At 38.8% G+C, this 15,420-nt stretch overlaps 2 protein-coding genes across 2 annotated transcripts in view; one reads left to right on the forward strand and one right to left on the reverse strand.

Moving 5' to 3' along the window:
• Positions 1 to 15,420, reverse strand: part of LOC131892744 (all trans-polyprenyl-diphosphate synthase PDSS1-like) — an 81,554-nt gene that overhangs the window by 52,462 nt on the left and 13,672 nt on the right. The gene's annotated exons all lie outside the window — the stretch shown is intronic.
• Positions 1,358 to 3,842, forward strand: LOC131892749 (uncharacterized). The gene is made up of 3 exons (XM_059242585.1): positions 1,358 to 1,948; positions 2,070 to 2,343; positions 3,430 to 3,842. The coding sequence occupies exons 1-3, from the start codon at positions 1,735 to 1,737 to the stop codon at positions 3,701 to 3,703; spliced, it is 762 nt and encodes a 253-aa protein (XP_059098568.1). The 5' UTR covers positions 1,358 to 1,734; the 3' UTR covers positions 3,704 to 3,842.

Below are 15,420 nucleotides of genomic sequence, written 5' to 3' on the forward strand. Positions count from 1 at the left end.
TAATATAATTACATGAAGGAATATTTCCTCAGGCAGAACCATTTAGCCATTTGGTTTTTGGGAGTGGATTTTCATTGACTTTACTATCAGCTGCAAAGAATGCAGCCTCGGAATACTTAAATGAAAGATTATACCTCGCCTAGTTTTTGCCACTTGAACTTAAATCTTATACATTATTTGGTCTACAAATGTATTTGAATATATCCACCATGGGTTTGATCCGACTCAACTTATTTTGTCAACAAAAGCACCCTCAACAGCAAAAACAGTAGGCTCCAAAAGAGAATAATCAACTCTTTTTCGTGTTTTCTCATTTTTTTCGCATTTTTCTCCACTTTACAAACAATTTACTTCGGCCGAAAAGGCAGCCTTTTCTTAGGTCTACTTACAACCCTTTGAAGCTGAATACATGTTCAAACACCTCATTTCTTGGCAAACGCAATTTTAAACTTTTATTTTTTAGGCAAAATATATGCCGAGTTCAGTCTTTTTATAGCTAAGTGGTCTAAGAAGCAGTGTAAAAATATACCAAACTCACTTTTACAGGTGGCGTGGGTTCGCGACCCGCCGTCGGAACATATCGTGTTTTTTTGTTAAGTGGTTGATACACTTGCCTAGGGCTACATTTTCTCTATCATTGGTTCGATTCTCCTTCCCGGCCCTTTCTTAACATAAGTTTGACTCCGCCCACAGACAAAGAACCAACCTAATACCGGCCAATACCATTGACTGTCTCCTATGGGCAAGGCTGACCCCTTCAACCGACCCTTGCTGTCGCCCACTAATGGAAAAAAGTCGAAATGCAAATAATAATCAATGGCATTGTGTCGTAATTTGACCATTGTCAATTTGTTATTTTGATTGTTAAATTAATGCTTATGACTGAATTAAAGGAATGAACTTTATTGAAGCTGACAGACTTGGCTTTTTGGACCCCATTCTGACAATCTCTCCTGAGCAAATTAGACAATTCGTTTGATTCCATCAGTGAAGTATAAAAAACATGATGCTTATAGTGCTTTTTTGCTTAAAATATTTTTTTTCTTTTCATCTCTCTTGTAGGACTGAAAGCGATCAAAATTCTAAACTTTTGCACACGAATCGTATTTGTTTTCATGAGGCGTGGGTTCAAATCCCGCCATGACTAATTGATAACAAACGATAGTAGCGAACAGGGTGGCCACTGTTTTACAAATCTCGTAGAATCCTCACGTTGGAAACATGCATGCCTCTAACACATCCTCTCGGCTTTTTCCATTGATTCAAATGCTTTTCCTTTAATTGTAATTTTAAACCAAGCTAGTAGAAGGAATTTAACCAACATTACGCAATATCATACTGTGGCCAAAGTAATGCTTCAGTTGAAGAGACAGAAAGAGAGAGAGATGGAGAGAGAGAGAGAGTGGCCGGTTTTCATGAAGTGCAAAATATCACGAGTTCCCTAACATTTAAACTTTACGCTTATGACGAACTCGAGTGATCTCGCCTGTAATTTGAGAGCTTGAAACATTTTTAATCACTCGATCTTGGGAGTGAAGTGATCACTGATCAGCATTTGCCACTCATTCAATCACAAAGAACCACAACGAAAACACATCGCACCATTTCAATGGAAAACTCTAGTCTGTGATAAGAGACCCATAGTGTTCCGGTTCCTGAGATACGACCTCAAACCGAGGATCCGCCCAGAATAGTAGCAAATATTGAGTGAGTAGCTCGTTCTTGAGTCCAAAAATGGGCTGCTGTTTGTCCATTTGTGGCAGACCCATCAAAGCTAAAACAGACCCCAAACACATGACCCCAAATGTGAGCTTCAAGCCATGTCCAGAGAATGCACAAACCCACGTGGAGTTCAGAGATCCCGGGAGTCCCGATAACGCTCTCAAGTCCCGGATGAGCATCGAAAACGAGAACGTCGAGATCCCCGATGCTCCTTCCGCTCCAATTGGTATGCCTCCTTCGAGTGCCTGAGTCCAGCTTCCAGCTTCCTTATTACGTGTTCCACTCTGAATCCTTGTGAATCTTTATTTTCTTTCTATTTCGATTGTATCTATCCCTTTATATGAAAGGCTCGGTAACGGAGAAAGAGTCTCCCAAAGTGGCTCTCAAGGCCAATTTGAAGGCCAATAGAGGATCAGATTCAATGCGTGTTGTGACCAGTCTCAGACGTTCAACCCAAGTTCCTGGTCAGATGGACGGGATCGATTCCATTGGACATGATAATGATTCAGACGGATCTTCCGAGTCCAGCTTGGACATTCCAAATTTGGGAGATACGGATGAGTCCGGAGGTCCATCATCACAGAAAGGGTCAGGATCCAATTCGTCATTTGAGAAAATCGAGTGAGTGAAACCAGTAAATGCAATCATCTTTGGGTTTAGATTTATGGAGTTTTTAAACTTCACCAATGGATAGAGCTATTACATGGGCAAATATTGCCGCAAATGGGGCGATCGGAATTTGAAATTTTCTCACACCTCTAGTTCTTTTTTTTCGTTCTTTCATCTTTCGTTTTATTTCGAGCCCATTTTTTGCCGAAATGCTAGAAACGTATTTTCGGGGCGTTAGATGATACCATCAAATATTGGCACAGCAAAAGTTGATACAGTGGCGCACAGAAAAATAAAGAGGCACACAGGCAAAAAAAACTTGACATTTCACCGCTAGATAGCACGCTAATAAGGTTAAAAAAATGACCAAAAAGTAGAGCTAAAGTATATTTGATTGTGTTCCTCCATTGATATTGTGATCATTAGGTCATATATATAATTTGGTTAGCTCATAGGGGCCCTTATTTCTAACGTCAGCCAGCCTGATCGAAATGGGAAAGTAGCATGGTAAATAGACAAATAATCTACTTCTAACATGCCATGCATGCAATTTCTTTTCAAAACGTCATGGGACCTGGGCCATTAAATAAAGATATAATTTTGACAGAATTAGTCAAAAGAAACTCAAACGCATTATAATTTAACAAAGAGGAATCGACCCAATCGGCTCTATATTTGATAGAGACTAACTCGCAAAGCGCCCTCTGAAGTGCAAAACGTAAACCATACTTCATGTGGCGTAGGAAGCCAATTGAAAAATGAAGGGGCCCGAAAAGAAGAGAGAGGGACTTTGTTGTTCCAATCAACGCTTGAACGTGCTTGCAAAATGCACATTAAGCCTTTACAGTAACTGCAATATCCCTTAATCCTGGAATGGAACAAAGCTCGTGCCTTTGAAAACGTCAAGTTTCATATACGAGTTCCTTTCTCCTGTACCTTTCCTCCACAATTCAATTCTTAGTTAACTTATTTTGTTAAGTATCGGACAAATATCTTTACTTATTGTTTACACGAGTCTTTGTCTTAATTGAATTTGGACATTTAGTAGTTGGCATCGTAACCCTTTCTCTGAACTTAAAGTTCCTCTATTTCTTCCAGTGTTGATCCCAAAGATGACGTCCAATCAAAAGAATGGTCCGCTCTACATGATGACCTCTACAACGAAATATCTACTCGTTTGGGTCCCGATCAAGAGATGGAAGTACGCCGGGCCTCCACTCTTCAACGATCGCCAACCACAGAATTATCGGGCAAATCTCCCTCGGGACCCGAAGACACCCACCACCTTCGACCTTTCAGTGTGGAGCTCAATGTTACTGGCGAGAATCAGAAACGTAGCTCGTTCTATGCCTTGGTTGGTGAAGCTGATTGAGTTAAAATCTGCTTTCTGAAAGTTTGTTGATTTGGCACTGGATTTATGATGGGAATAACTGTGTTCACAAACGAACTCACACACTATTGTACTTATTTTGACATTCCGTGAATGGCCGATATTAAAAGAATGGACAGATTGCGAATCTCTCATGCCTCAAGTGGACGAATCTGGTGAAAGTAATGTGATAGTCCAATATCTACTCTACCCTGAGTTGGAGTCAGGCGTATTACCGGGTATTGCCAAGTATGAATAAGGACGTATGCCTAAAACTGCTTTGAAGTTCGGGTGGGAGTTGCACGAGTTTCCTCGGATGCCATTTGAGTTGATGGCGGCATTTTACTGAGCCATACGCTCTTCAGATTGCTGATTGAACCCAGAGGGCGCACGCTTTCGTTCTATCGACATGTCAGCACTGGGTTTGTTGTCTCTTCAAAGGAAAATATAATTAACAAATAGCCAAGGATTGAGTTCTCTGTTTGGGCAGTATGTATTAGATCTTACGTCCGAAAATTAACTGACGTATAGATCTTTTTTTTAAGATAGCACGAGAAGTTCAGCAATATTAGGAAAATTAAATGAATTGAGCAACTTTGGGGAGGGAATATGTTTTTTTTGCCTGTGTGCCAAGATTTTCTCAATATAGGGAATTCCATAAAACCGTGTCACATTATATGTCAGACACTGTTTTTTCCAGATCCTAGTTATCATGCCGATTGAAACATTAAGAATTCCCTCGCTTATTTGCTACATGTTTTGAATTCTCTTAGTAACCTGGGTTAGTTGATTCCATTTCTCCTCAACATTTATTGGAAGCTCTCAACATGTTAAACGTAAAGGAGAAGAGCTAGTGCATCTCATCTTGACCGTTTTGGTCTTCGATTTGTCAATGCAACAGAACAATGAAAACAACCAAGTCTCAATCATTCAAATTTATTGATCAAGATGGGCGGTACGTATCAAGATTCATTGTTGATTACGTACAACGCATCAAGACATGGTTGTCATTCCTGGACATCTTCGTACAAACCATGGTATTGTTCCAAAATATGTTGGCATGTGCACTTCTGTTGGTTGTAATTCAATTTTAGACACCAAATTGGTAATTGTTTCTGATACTTTTGGTGCGAATCTTAAGGCAAACACTAAACATAAGTGACGTGCCAAAAAACACTTGCCACTTTTTTTCGGCACTGGAATGTTCAGATCAATCTTTATTCTGGATGATATTCTAAAAAAAAAAACCGCCCAAGTGGTATGAAGGGAAGCGCTTCCACTTAAGAAATACATGCATTCGTTTTCAATTATGCGACCAGCCAAATTTCCTCGACAATTCATTGGAGCTGCCCATAGTTTGACGGCTCTGCCAGGTAGCCTTGACCGTAGGCAATTACTTTGGTTAGAGTAGTTTGTTGACCGGTGAGTACTGAGTACAATTGCCCCAAGGGTTCCAGTTTAAAGTGGACGGTTGAATGTTCTAAAAAGCCGATGACAGAGATTAAGGGGGAGATGAACTTTCGAATGTAAGGCCTGAAGTTAAAGCTCCATACATGAAGCCAGCAGGCCATAAGTCAACCGAACGGACTTTTACGAGCTATCTTGCGCCTGGATTTATGAAGCAATAACACTCATTGACAATCAAACGATTCATCGTAACCGAGCCGGGTTTCAAAGCCTCATTCAGTCTCTTTAGAGATTGGCATGGGTTGCTGGACTCCGAAATGATTAAAATTAGGGACTGGAATCTTAGGGGAATGAATTGATATGATTTGTTGAATTTTCTTTTGAAGCGCATTTGTGTGATTGATTAAAATTTTAATTGCCTTTCCTTACTTCTTTACATTTTTTACGTTTCCTCCAAATAAATAAGCTCTAACACATTTTCTAGTACTAGCACAGTTATTAAAGAGTTTGCAAAGATTTTTGACCGACTCTTTTGGCTACAACTCAGCTTTGATCAAAAGATAGAAACTATCCCCAAAAAGAGACATCTACATTGTCATAGTTTGTATTTTCTAACTAAAATACTAGAACACATATGTATACTGGGTGTGCCATACGTCCTCGGACATATTTTATTAACTACTTCAACAAGGTCTACGTGAAGAACAAGGGGTCGAGGGAAAAAATGGTAATTAAATAAGATGCCAAGTAGGTCATGTATATTATTTTGCCCAGCATCATGGCTTTGGCTGCATGTTTGGACTTGGGCATGTACCTAATGGAAGGGTCAACATGCTGTGGGGTCTTGGCCAAATATCTGGTGTTCCTATGAGTATTTTTTAGCCATCAGCATAGAAGTTTATCTTGTCAGAGAAGACGATGGTTTTCCGGTTGTTTGACTTGATCCAATAGAGCATCTTCTGCGACCTCTGGACCCATTTCTTCCGCTCTAATGGGGTCAATATCTGCACCAGCTGGACTGGTCTTGAAACTAGTCCCAAGTCCTTGGTCACGATCCTTTGCAACGTGGAGAGCGGCACAGCAAACTCTTTTGCAAGGCCTCGAATATTTTGTTTGGTGTTTACTGCAATCCGGGCCTCCACTTCGTTCACGAGGGTCACAGAACAAACACACCTGGGCCTGCCAGATCTAGGGCAATCACTGAAGTTGCCAATCGCATCATAATTGTTCTTCAACCTGTAAACGGTACTCCTCGCGACACTGAAATTGGTCGCAATTGTCCTGGCGTTGTCGCCAGCCTCAATCCGCAAAAGCATTTTTTACGGATTTTTGCATCGTTGTTTTCAAATGAATCAAGTCAAAACTAAGATCAGGTATTGAAACAAAAGATTTAGCTAGATATGTCACGAAGCCCCGGCAGGTGATTTTCTTTAAATTTCATTTTTTAATCAATAAGCTACAAGGTTTTAAAGACGTGTCCGAGGACTTATGGCACACCTGATAGACATAAGTCCTGTTACAAAATTTAATCAAAAATCGTTTCCTGGGTAAAATTTAATGACTTCAAAATCACTCACCAACCGGTTTCAGAGGTTTCATTACGGATATAATGAGATCGTCCCTGGACTTGGCGATATGAGTTTTGAAATGGTACTTTCGCTTGTCCGAATATTTTGTTGTTCCTGGATTTTGACGTTCGAGCCGGGAATGAAGACCTGGAACAACAAATTGCAATTTTGCGAACCTATTCTGGCATGTTTGAAGGACTAGATATTGGTACAAGCCACTAAATATTTTCCTTTTGTCGCAAACGCGAAGTATCATTTTTATTGAAACCCCAATTTAAACCTACCGAGGTTCATAGTTCGGTTTTCAAGTCAAATATTAGAATTCCCATTGATTCAGCATTTTCGTAAACTTTAAGAAACCCTCTTTCTTGGATTCGTTCTGGGTTTCCAAAACACTCAAAAAGCCACTGAAGTCAAACTAACCAGGGACTCTAAAGAGTCTAAAGAGTACTTTAGTGTCCTTGAACTAACTTACGAAAACTCAGAATCAAGAGGAAAAAGTTTCAAACTTCAGTATGTTGATGTAAGTAATTTAGGGGTTTAGGGAGTACAAAATCATGATTGTTATTTTTTTAATAGCTTTTTGGCCCAGAAAATGTCGTTTTATACACTTGCCATGTGATTAACATTGACTTTACAATAGTGCAGACAGATGAGATAACCCCCGAAACTTCCGCTAAAACTTTGAGGCGTCTAGACAAACTAAATAATTGTTCTGAAGACGAGTACAATCTTTGCAAACGAATCTTATTTTTACCATCTCGTTTATCACGGACAATTTTAGTACCATCAATATTTCTCCTAAAAACCCCTTGAAAACAAGGCATCGGCTTAAGGGGTTGCTGGGTGTTGTGATTATAACACCTACGTTTATTTTATTCCTATCACAGCAGCCCGAAATACGTAGATACATACAGTACATACATACAGTACATACATACATCTATAGCCTTAGTGTGCAGATAACTAATAATATAATGCAAAGGAAGAAGGCGACATTTGCATTACAATCCAAAAGGTACGTTTTGGAGTACGTTGTCATTACAGTGTGTACATGTATCTCTGAAACTAGAAAGCAGGAAAATGAGAAAATGATCATCGCTTTTTTTACGTTTTGTTCCCAAAATTAGCAAAAGCTTGCAATCTTTAATCATTATTTTTTTCGGACTTACCAAATGGAATTCCCAGCAATTCAAAACGGAAAACTTATTCATTTTGATAAACTTTTACTTTCATATATCATTTGATCGACCATCTGGCTAAACATTGAATATAAGGTTGATCAGGACTTTCAGCCAAAAATTTGTCCAAGCCTGACTTAAATACTGTTTCTGGATCAACACTTACATACTCACTACGAATATTTGAGTGGAGCAAATTACACCATGAAGGAGCCCGAGAAAGAAGAGAAGTGGACTTCATTGTTCGAACAAGCCTAGATTTTCGAGGGCCTGAAGGTGCTCTCTAAACGCACATTAATTAAGCCTTTACGGTCACTAGAATTGACCCTAGATCCTGGGTTGGGACAAAGCTCATGAATGCATTTGAAAACGTACAGTATCAGATAGCTTTCGCACCTTCTCTGAATACTGTACAGTCCCAACCTTTTTTAGTCTCTCCCAATATGAGAGCTCTCTCATTCCTGTGATGTTCCTAGTGAAACATCTTTGGACTTGTTCGACCTTTTGCAAACCTGCTGAACTTATTGGAGCCCAAATGGGTGAAACATAATCAAGATGTGGCTAAACAATCGACTTGACCAAAGTTAGCATCGAGATGCTATCTCTGGACTGAAACGTGCGATGTATCCAACCACATGTTTAAAAAGCTTTACCCACCTTCAACTGGATATGCTCATCGAACTTTCCAGTATTTTAGAGGACTACACCTAAATCCTTAGAGATCTCTGAGTTGTATTTTAGCATTGATTGTAGGATATTCTAATCAACTTTCTTTTGTCAACCGTTAACTAAATATAAATTGTAGAGTACAACACCTACGGGCATAAGAATTAGACCTTCAGTATCACATTGTCATCCTAGAAGCCAAGAAAATGCGAGCTTGTATTCAAGAAATAAGATGCTCCAAAAGAGTGGGAAAAAAACAGTGGTGAAAATACCATTTGAACTTGGACGGAAATTCCCAAACACATCTTGGCATTTTTCTGCTTCAGTAAGTCACAGTGAATAAGTTTGATTTCAATTTCTTATGGTATTCTAGCCCACAATAAAAATTACATGCCAAAGAACTGAAATTTTCAAAAACCTATTGAATTAAGATTGGGAGCACACTTAGTTAGTACTTGATTATAGATTATCTATTACACATGGGATTTAGTGGTCTTAATTTCATTGCTTTTAGCCCCAAAATGCCCCGGTTATATTTTGGTTTGATTTCCCAAAGAATTGATATCGATTTTCAATATCACCAAAAATGAAAAATCATTTTTCTTTTTCTTGTTTAGTCTACAGTAGGTCAAAATGCAATATAGTGTCACTAAAACACACTAAAAGTGTAATCTTTGAAAATGCGTTTAACAATCATCATGAGTACACTTAGTTACGCATTCACTTGAATTCTGAAGACAATACATACAACAGACAATCTTATAGACTTGGTCGTTTCTTGAAGATTTTGTTGAAATTGGTTAAAACTAGCTTCTTTAAAGCTTCATTGATTTTTGTGAAATTTTTAGTGACTGATGGTTCTAAATAAATTTTCAAAAATCAGATTTTTAGAGGATTATAAAACGTTTTCAGTCATGGTTTTTTATTGGTTTGATTTTTCACGGGCTTTTCTAACCGCTATAGGGGATGCAATCCCCAGTACTATTAAAATAAAATGACTCAAATCCCCAAAAAATGATTGAATTACTCTGGAGTCTTTTGCAACTTTGCTACTCTTATTGAACAAAGTTTTCCTATACTTCGGAATTCTAGACTGTGCTCCGCCCTGTGAAACACATTCAGAGATTGCTAAAGTGGAGCAAGCTTCCTCATAAACTGAAACTAATTTAGCAATGGCTGGATCTATGGGCGATTCCTTTTTCAGCATTGAAATGAGATCAAGCTCCCCTAACCTTTCTATAATCAACGGCCAATGTTCATCTTTGATTTTGAACTTAGCCAGACCGACCTTTTTGGCCGGTCTTATTCTAGAGCACGCCGGCTTTTGAGTAATGATTGACCCTATCTCGAGAACATGATAATCTGACAGATTACTAGGTGTCACATGGACATACTGGATCAGATCAGGGTCATTGGAAAATATCAAGTCAAGAACGCTATTCTCTCTAGTGGCTACACCAACATGCTGCGAGAAATTGCCCAAGATTGCAAATTCTTCCAGCTTTTCGAACGACTGAGACGTCGATTTCGAAATGGGAATATATCCAACTGGACTAGCCTCCCACTCTACAATGCTAGCCGGGAAATTAAAGTCCCCTACAAAGAAAACCTTTGAGCAAAGTGCTCGATCCAACTCATTTCCCGTGAATTTAAAAGCAGAAAAGAACGAGCTAAAAGAACAAGAAGGGGGCCTGTACATTGATACAATACATAGACAGATCAATTCCTTGGAAGTGACAAACTAAGACTTCTACTTCTCCTTTAGATATGTGAACATGACTAATTTGCAGGTCATTTCTAACATTTAGACATATGCCACCATGCAGAAAAATTGGATTATCAGGACGTACCCAATCATTAGGGGCGGGCAAAATGTGCAAAACAGTAAAGCCCTTTTGAGACAAAAAGGTGCAAAAAATAAGCCTAAAAGGTGCAGAAAAAGGTGCAAGAAAAGTGTAGCAAAAGGTGCAAATGCAATCGAAAAAAAAGGTATATTTAAATCTATTTTCCACAGTTGTACGAATTTGAAAAGCGCCTTCTTAAAGATAAGGATTTTTGCCTCAGTTTACGACCAAATTGACAACTTTCTCTGAATTAGGCCAAGGAATGCTTACCCCTTGCTTGTCTTTTTCTCTTTTCTCAGCAGCAAATCCGCAACCTAGATCTAGTTCCTACATTGATCTAACAAAAGAAAAGTTAAGATTTTTCTTCCTCAAAAAGAGAATATAGTTAGCCTGTAGGAGGTAAGGAAGGCAACTACCTATGTTGCGTTTTTCGGGTTTCTTAACTATCGCAGCCCCCTGCTTAGCTTGTCTCTTTTGACTTGAAAATGGCTCCTTTTTATTTCAGTTTTCCCTCGTTTCTCAACCAAAAGTGAAGTACTTTTGGTCTTCACAAACTAATGATTGACATTACTTGTTCAAAATTCAGCTTTTCATATTTCTATTTTGGTGGCAGTCTTTGGTTTCAAACTTTGAAACCAGTTTTCAAACGCCAAAAAAGTTCTGACTTCTACCAAAACAACAGTTTTAGGCCAAATATGCAAAATAAGGTGCAAATGAAGATGAAAAGTGCAAATGTGTGAAAAAGTGGCCTTAGTGACAAAAATTATTTTTACGCAATTTGCCAGTTCCTACCTATCACAACGAACCAAGTTGAAGCCAATAACCCTTTATCGAAGACCCCTGGTCGAAGCCAAGTTTCTCTCATGGAATGAACGAAACGAACCTGCCTATCTAAAGCTAGATCTTCAAGAACCTTGATCTTTGTGCTGTCCTTTAAGAAATTAGACATGTCATATTCAGATGCAGCCCCTTTTACTTACATAGTTACTTAGTATATTTTTATACACTCTTTACAGATATTGCCCAGTGACCTGAGTTTTTGGCAAGCTTAAAAATCGCGAATTAATTTTGCCCTTCAGTAGCTAAAACAGATGAGAAGTTAATCTAACCTGATCAAACCATCACTCCAACCCTTGCCTTGAATTGAATCTTATTCCTTTCCATTTCAAATCCTTTCTTTTCGTCTAATGTGCTAGAAAATTTTGTAAATATTTCTAGTTATTTCGAAATTGTTTTCTTTTCCTTTGAAATTTAGATCAAAGCCTATAACCCAAATTGTATTCACTCTTTATCTTATTTGTCTAATTTGGTTTCCTAAAATTCCTGCTCCTATCACAAAAGATCTCCAATTCTCCACTCCAGCTTTGATAATCGTTGAAAACTTCAGCAGATTCTATTTGTTTCAGACGAGTAATTTTGAAATCAATATCACAAAGCCATTTGACCTGCACTTGATATCAAGTTAAGGTCTTTTGCAACCCCATTTTTCACCGTCTAATAATGACAGTATCAGAGACATTCATAATCTTCTCAGCACCATGTGGTGGACATGCATCATGATCTTGTAATCTTGGGTGCCTGGCATGCATTTCTCAATAGGGTTACGTTAACATACTTAGAAGATTAAGAGAGCTTGTAGTTTTAATAAAAAATGAAGTGTGACATTTACATTCACAAATCTTTCAACCCATCAAGTCTTATTGCAAGTCGCTAATGAGCACGATGCGTGTTTTGAATCGCCTCAATTATGATCGCCCCGTAGGTTCGTACTTCTGAAATGATCTATGAGTCGCCATTGATGATAAGTTGGCATCTCTGATTCTTCTTCGATGTGCAAAAAATGAAACGCATAAATTGTTGCGTTATCAGGCCAATCTTTTTTAGTCTCGACATGAAAGTGGTGGCAAACACGCATAAACCAGCTTATAACTGAGGGTAATAACTTATGTTGCACGCGCTTTAGCACTGTTGAGTGCCAACTTCAGAAATGTGTTCATTTGACTTCATTGGCTCTTCTAAATTGGCTCCTGGTGCAATCAAGCTATAGTTGACTTTAATCACCAGCTCAGATTGTGCCGAATAAATTACTCTAAAAGCGATTAGAAGGTGGTTGGTGTCCAATCCAAACCCCTTAAAACGGAGGCATTCATGCCAACTGAGACAACACATCTTTCATTTTGTTATGCCAGTCCTGAGCCGAATCCAAAGCACAAAAACTGCACCAGACATTCGCGTGCAAATGGGTTCAAGATTTGTCGACACGAACTATGTGACCCGGGGAAAACGGGGTACAACGGAAAATTCCCATCATAGAACGGCACTTAGCGTTTAGATATCATTACAGCAAGTATTCAGAATTATCCTAAATAATATGATTCAATTTTTCACGATTTCTCTTACAAGTGTCGAATGATCATAAAATGGATCCCTCGGACAATGGCGGCCCTGGAATCACCTCGAGGTAAAAGAAGAGGAGCAAAACATGAAAAAGGAAATCGTGCCTTAAAGGGGGTTTGCAAATTGCATTTCAACCACTCACTCGCCATTATAGGTCGCTTAATCCTCAGGCATGGAAGCATCAAATAATAAAGAAGTGATACTTACAACTCAGGAGGAAGGCTTAGATTAGCATCCCCGACAATATTAACCATAGTGCTGTCAAATTGCGTCCATGAAGTGAGGTTTCGATACAAGTGTCAAAAAAGAGCTTGCAAGTAAATAGGAGTTCTTGGCTTGTTTCAATTCAATACAATATGATTGTTCCATTAACTGGACCCACTAAAAAGCACAACAAATAAAGCAATTCGCTTGGTACATTGTCAGGATGTGTCCAAAATACATTTCTTCATCGATATGAAAAATGTATTTGCACTGGAAAACAATGAAATGATAATGTGAATACATCATTTCCCCTTGTGAACTCGCCAATTCTGACTCTCAAGAGACAAACCTGGCAACCCTAACTTTGAAAACCAAACCGCAATATGGGACAATCAAATCAAATTACCATCCTAGAAAAGGGGAGTATCTTTCAGAAAGTGACTCCTATATGTTGATATGATGTTTTCTAATTTTTAGATCTGTATTTCATACCCTTAACGCGTCTACCCAGTCATTTTATATTCAATAAGGTCAGAAATGTTGTGGAAAGGGTTCTGGGTTGAGTGACTGTGTCAGAAATTAGAGGATTTAGACCAAGAGACTAGATTCATTTTCAACGAAATAGAAGCATAAGTACAATCCTAGACAAGGCAAGCAAACTAATTGGAACATAAATCATGTTTGCATCTGGCAGCCCATAAAACCCCACGCGATGAAAACCATAATAAAGAATGCCCTTGTGTCTACCCAGTTTTCCTCGAGGGCAGATTATTTATTGTGCATAGTGATTGTCTTAGTCTTTCTCCAGGTTCAAAATGCTAGACTAATGGAAGGCGTTCCCGAAGAGTATGCGTGTACCGCAACCAACGATTTGCTGAGAGCCAAAACGTCAGTCATGTAATAGGTGGGCCTTAGACTTGTAGCATGACTGATGGCACCGAATGCAATTTTGCAAAATTTCCATCCCTTGGTCAGATTGCTGCTAGGCACATTTGCCATAATTATACCCTTCTTAGTAGCCCCATTCAAGGCATTCATTACACCACAGAGTCTGTGCAGTCTCGTACCCATTAATCTTATTCAAATTCGCCTCATTTCTTTTGTTCGAGCCTTGCTCAAGTTCGATTCTGCATGTTGAGACTAGAGCCTGAAGCAAAGTATGATTCGATGATAACTCATAAATCTATGGCTTCCATTTGATGCAACACCCATCTAAAGCCAGTAAATCAGACGGCCCTTAAAGCCCAATAGCTGCGCTAAAACTAATTCATAAAGAAGTCAACCTAAAAATCCCATAATTGGCGGGTCTGCAGGTTGTTCTCATTGAAGCTATCGCTCATCTCTTTTGGCCACACATTTGCAGAAAACGATTTTCATTTTTGCGGACTTTCTTAACGCTACTAGGAAAGGAATCCACATCAGTTCAAGGCGAAAACGTTGTATGTCAATTCAGTTTTATATCCATATGATATGCAATCGACCAGCGAATTAGAGTTGGAAGACCTGGCTAGCCCTGGCATGTAGAGAGTTGATCAGCAAATTTTGTTAAAAACTTGTCAAAGTCTGACTGAAATCCTGATACTGAATCAAAGCCTACATACTCCCTACAAATATTTGAGGGAAGCACACTCAGGAATGAGAACTGAACTTCGTTGGTAGACCAAGTAACATATAAAGATTAAGAACTAAAGATAGACCAAATAAAATAACGTCTCATTTTAATAGTGCTGGGGATTACATTCCTTGAAGCGCTTAGAAAAGCCTTGGCAAAAAAATGAAAATGAAGGAGCCCGAGAAAGAAGAAAAATGGAGACTTGATTGTTGTGTTTATTGTGAATCATGTGTGATTCTCGAGGGCTTGAAGGTGCTCGCAAAACGTATATTAAGCTTCTTTGGCAATCGGTATTGAATGTAAAACTTGGATGGGAATGATTTTGAAAACGATCAGTATCAGATGCTTTTCGTAGTTTCTCTGAATACTGTGCAGTTCCAGCTTGATTAATATCTCCCAAGACGAGAGCTATGTCATTCCTGTCAGGCTTCTAGTGAAACATCTTTGCTCTTGTTCGACCTTTTGCAAACCTACTGAACTAATTTGAGTTCGCCATTTTTAAGTGGCTAAAGTGGCTCAAAACAACGTCCTCGGTAAGTATATCGATCAACAAACAATAAAAATTTTAAGATCAGATCAGGGGTCATTGACCGTGTCCCCCTCTGTGGCCTTAGGCCGTTGACATAAATCACAGAATCTTTTGTGGGAGTTGCGCAAAAGTCTCCGATGACATGCTTTTTAATTGGTTCAGGCATGCTTTTAAGTTTCGAAGCTTAAAACACAGTTCCTTATTCGATCTTTGAATGTTACAAAGTACCTTTATTATGGACTTCGCAGAATATTTCTTGAGTGTGGTCCTGAAGTTTCCCCTTCTACCAAAATTATTTACCCAATAGAAACA

This window comes from Tigriopus californicus, chromosome 2, assembly GCF_007210705.1.
Source record: "Tigriopus californicus strain San Diego chromosome 2, Tcal_SD_v2.1, whole genome shotgun sequence".
NCBI lineage: Eukaryota > Metazoa > Arthropoda > Copepoda > Harpacticoida > Harpacticidae > Tigriopus > Tigriopus californicus.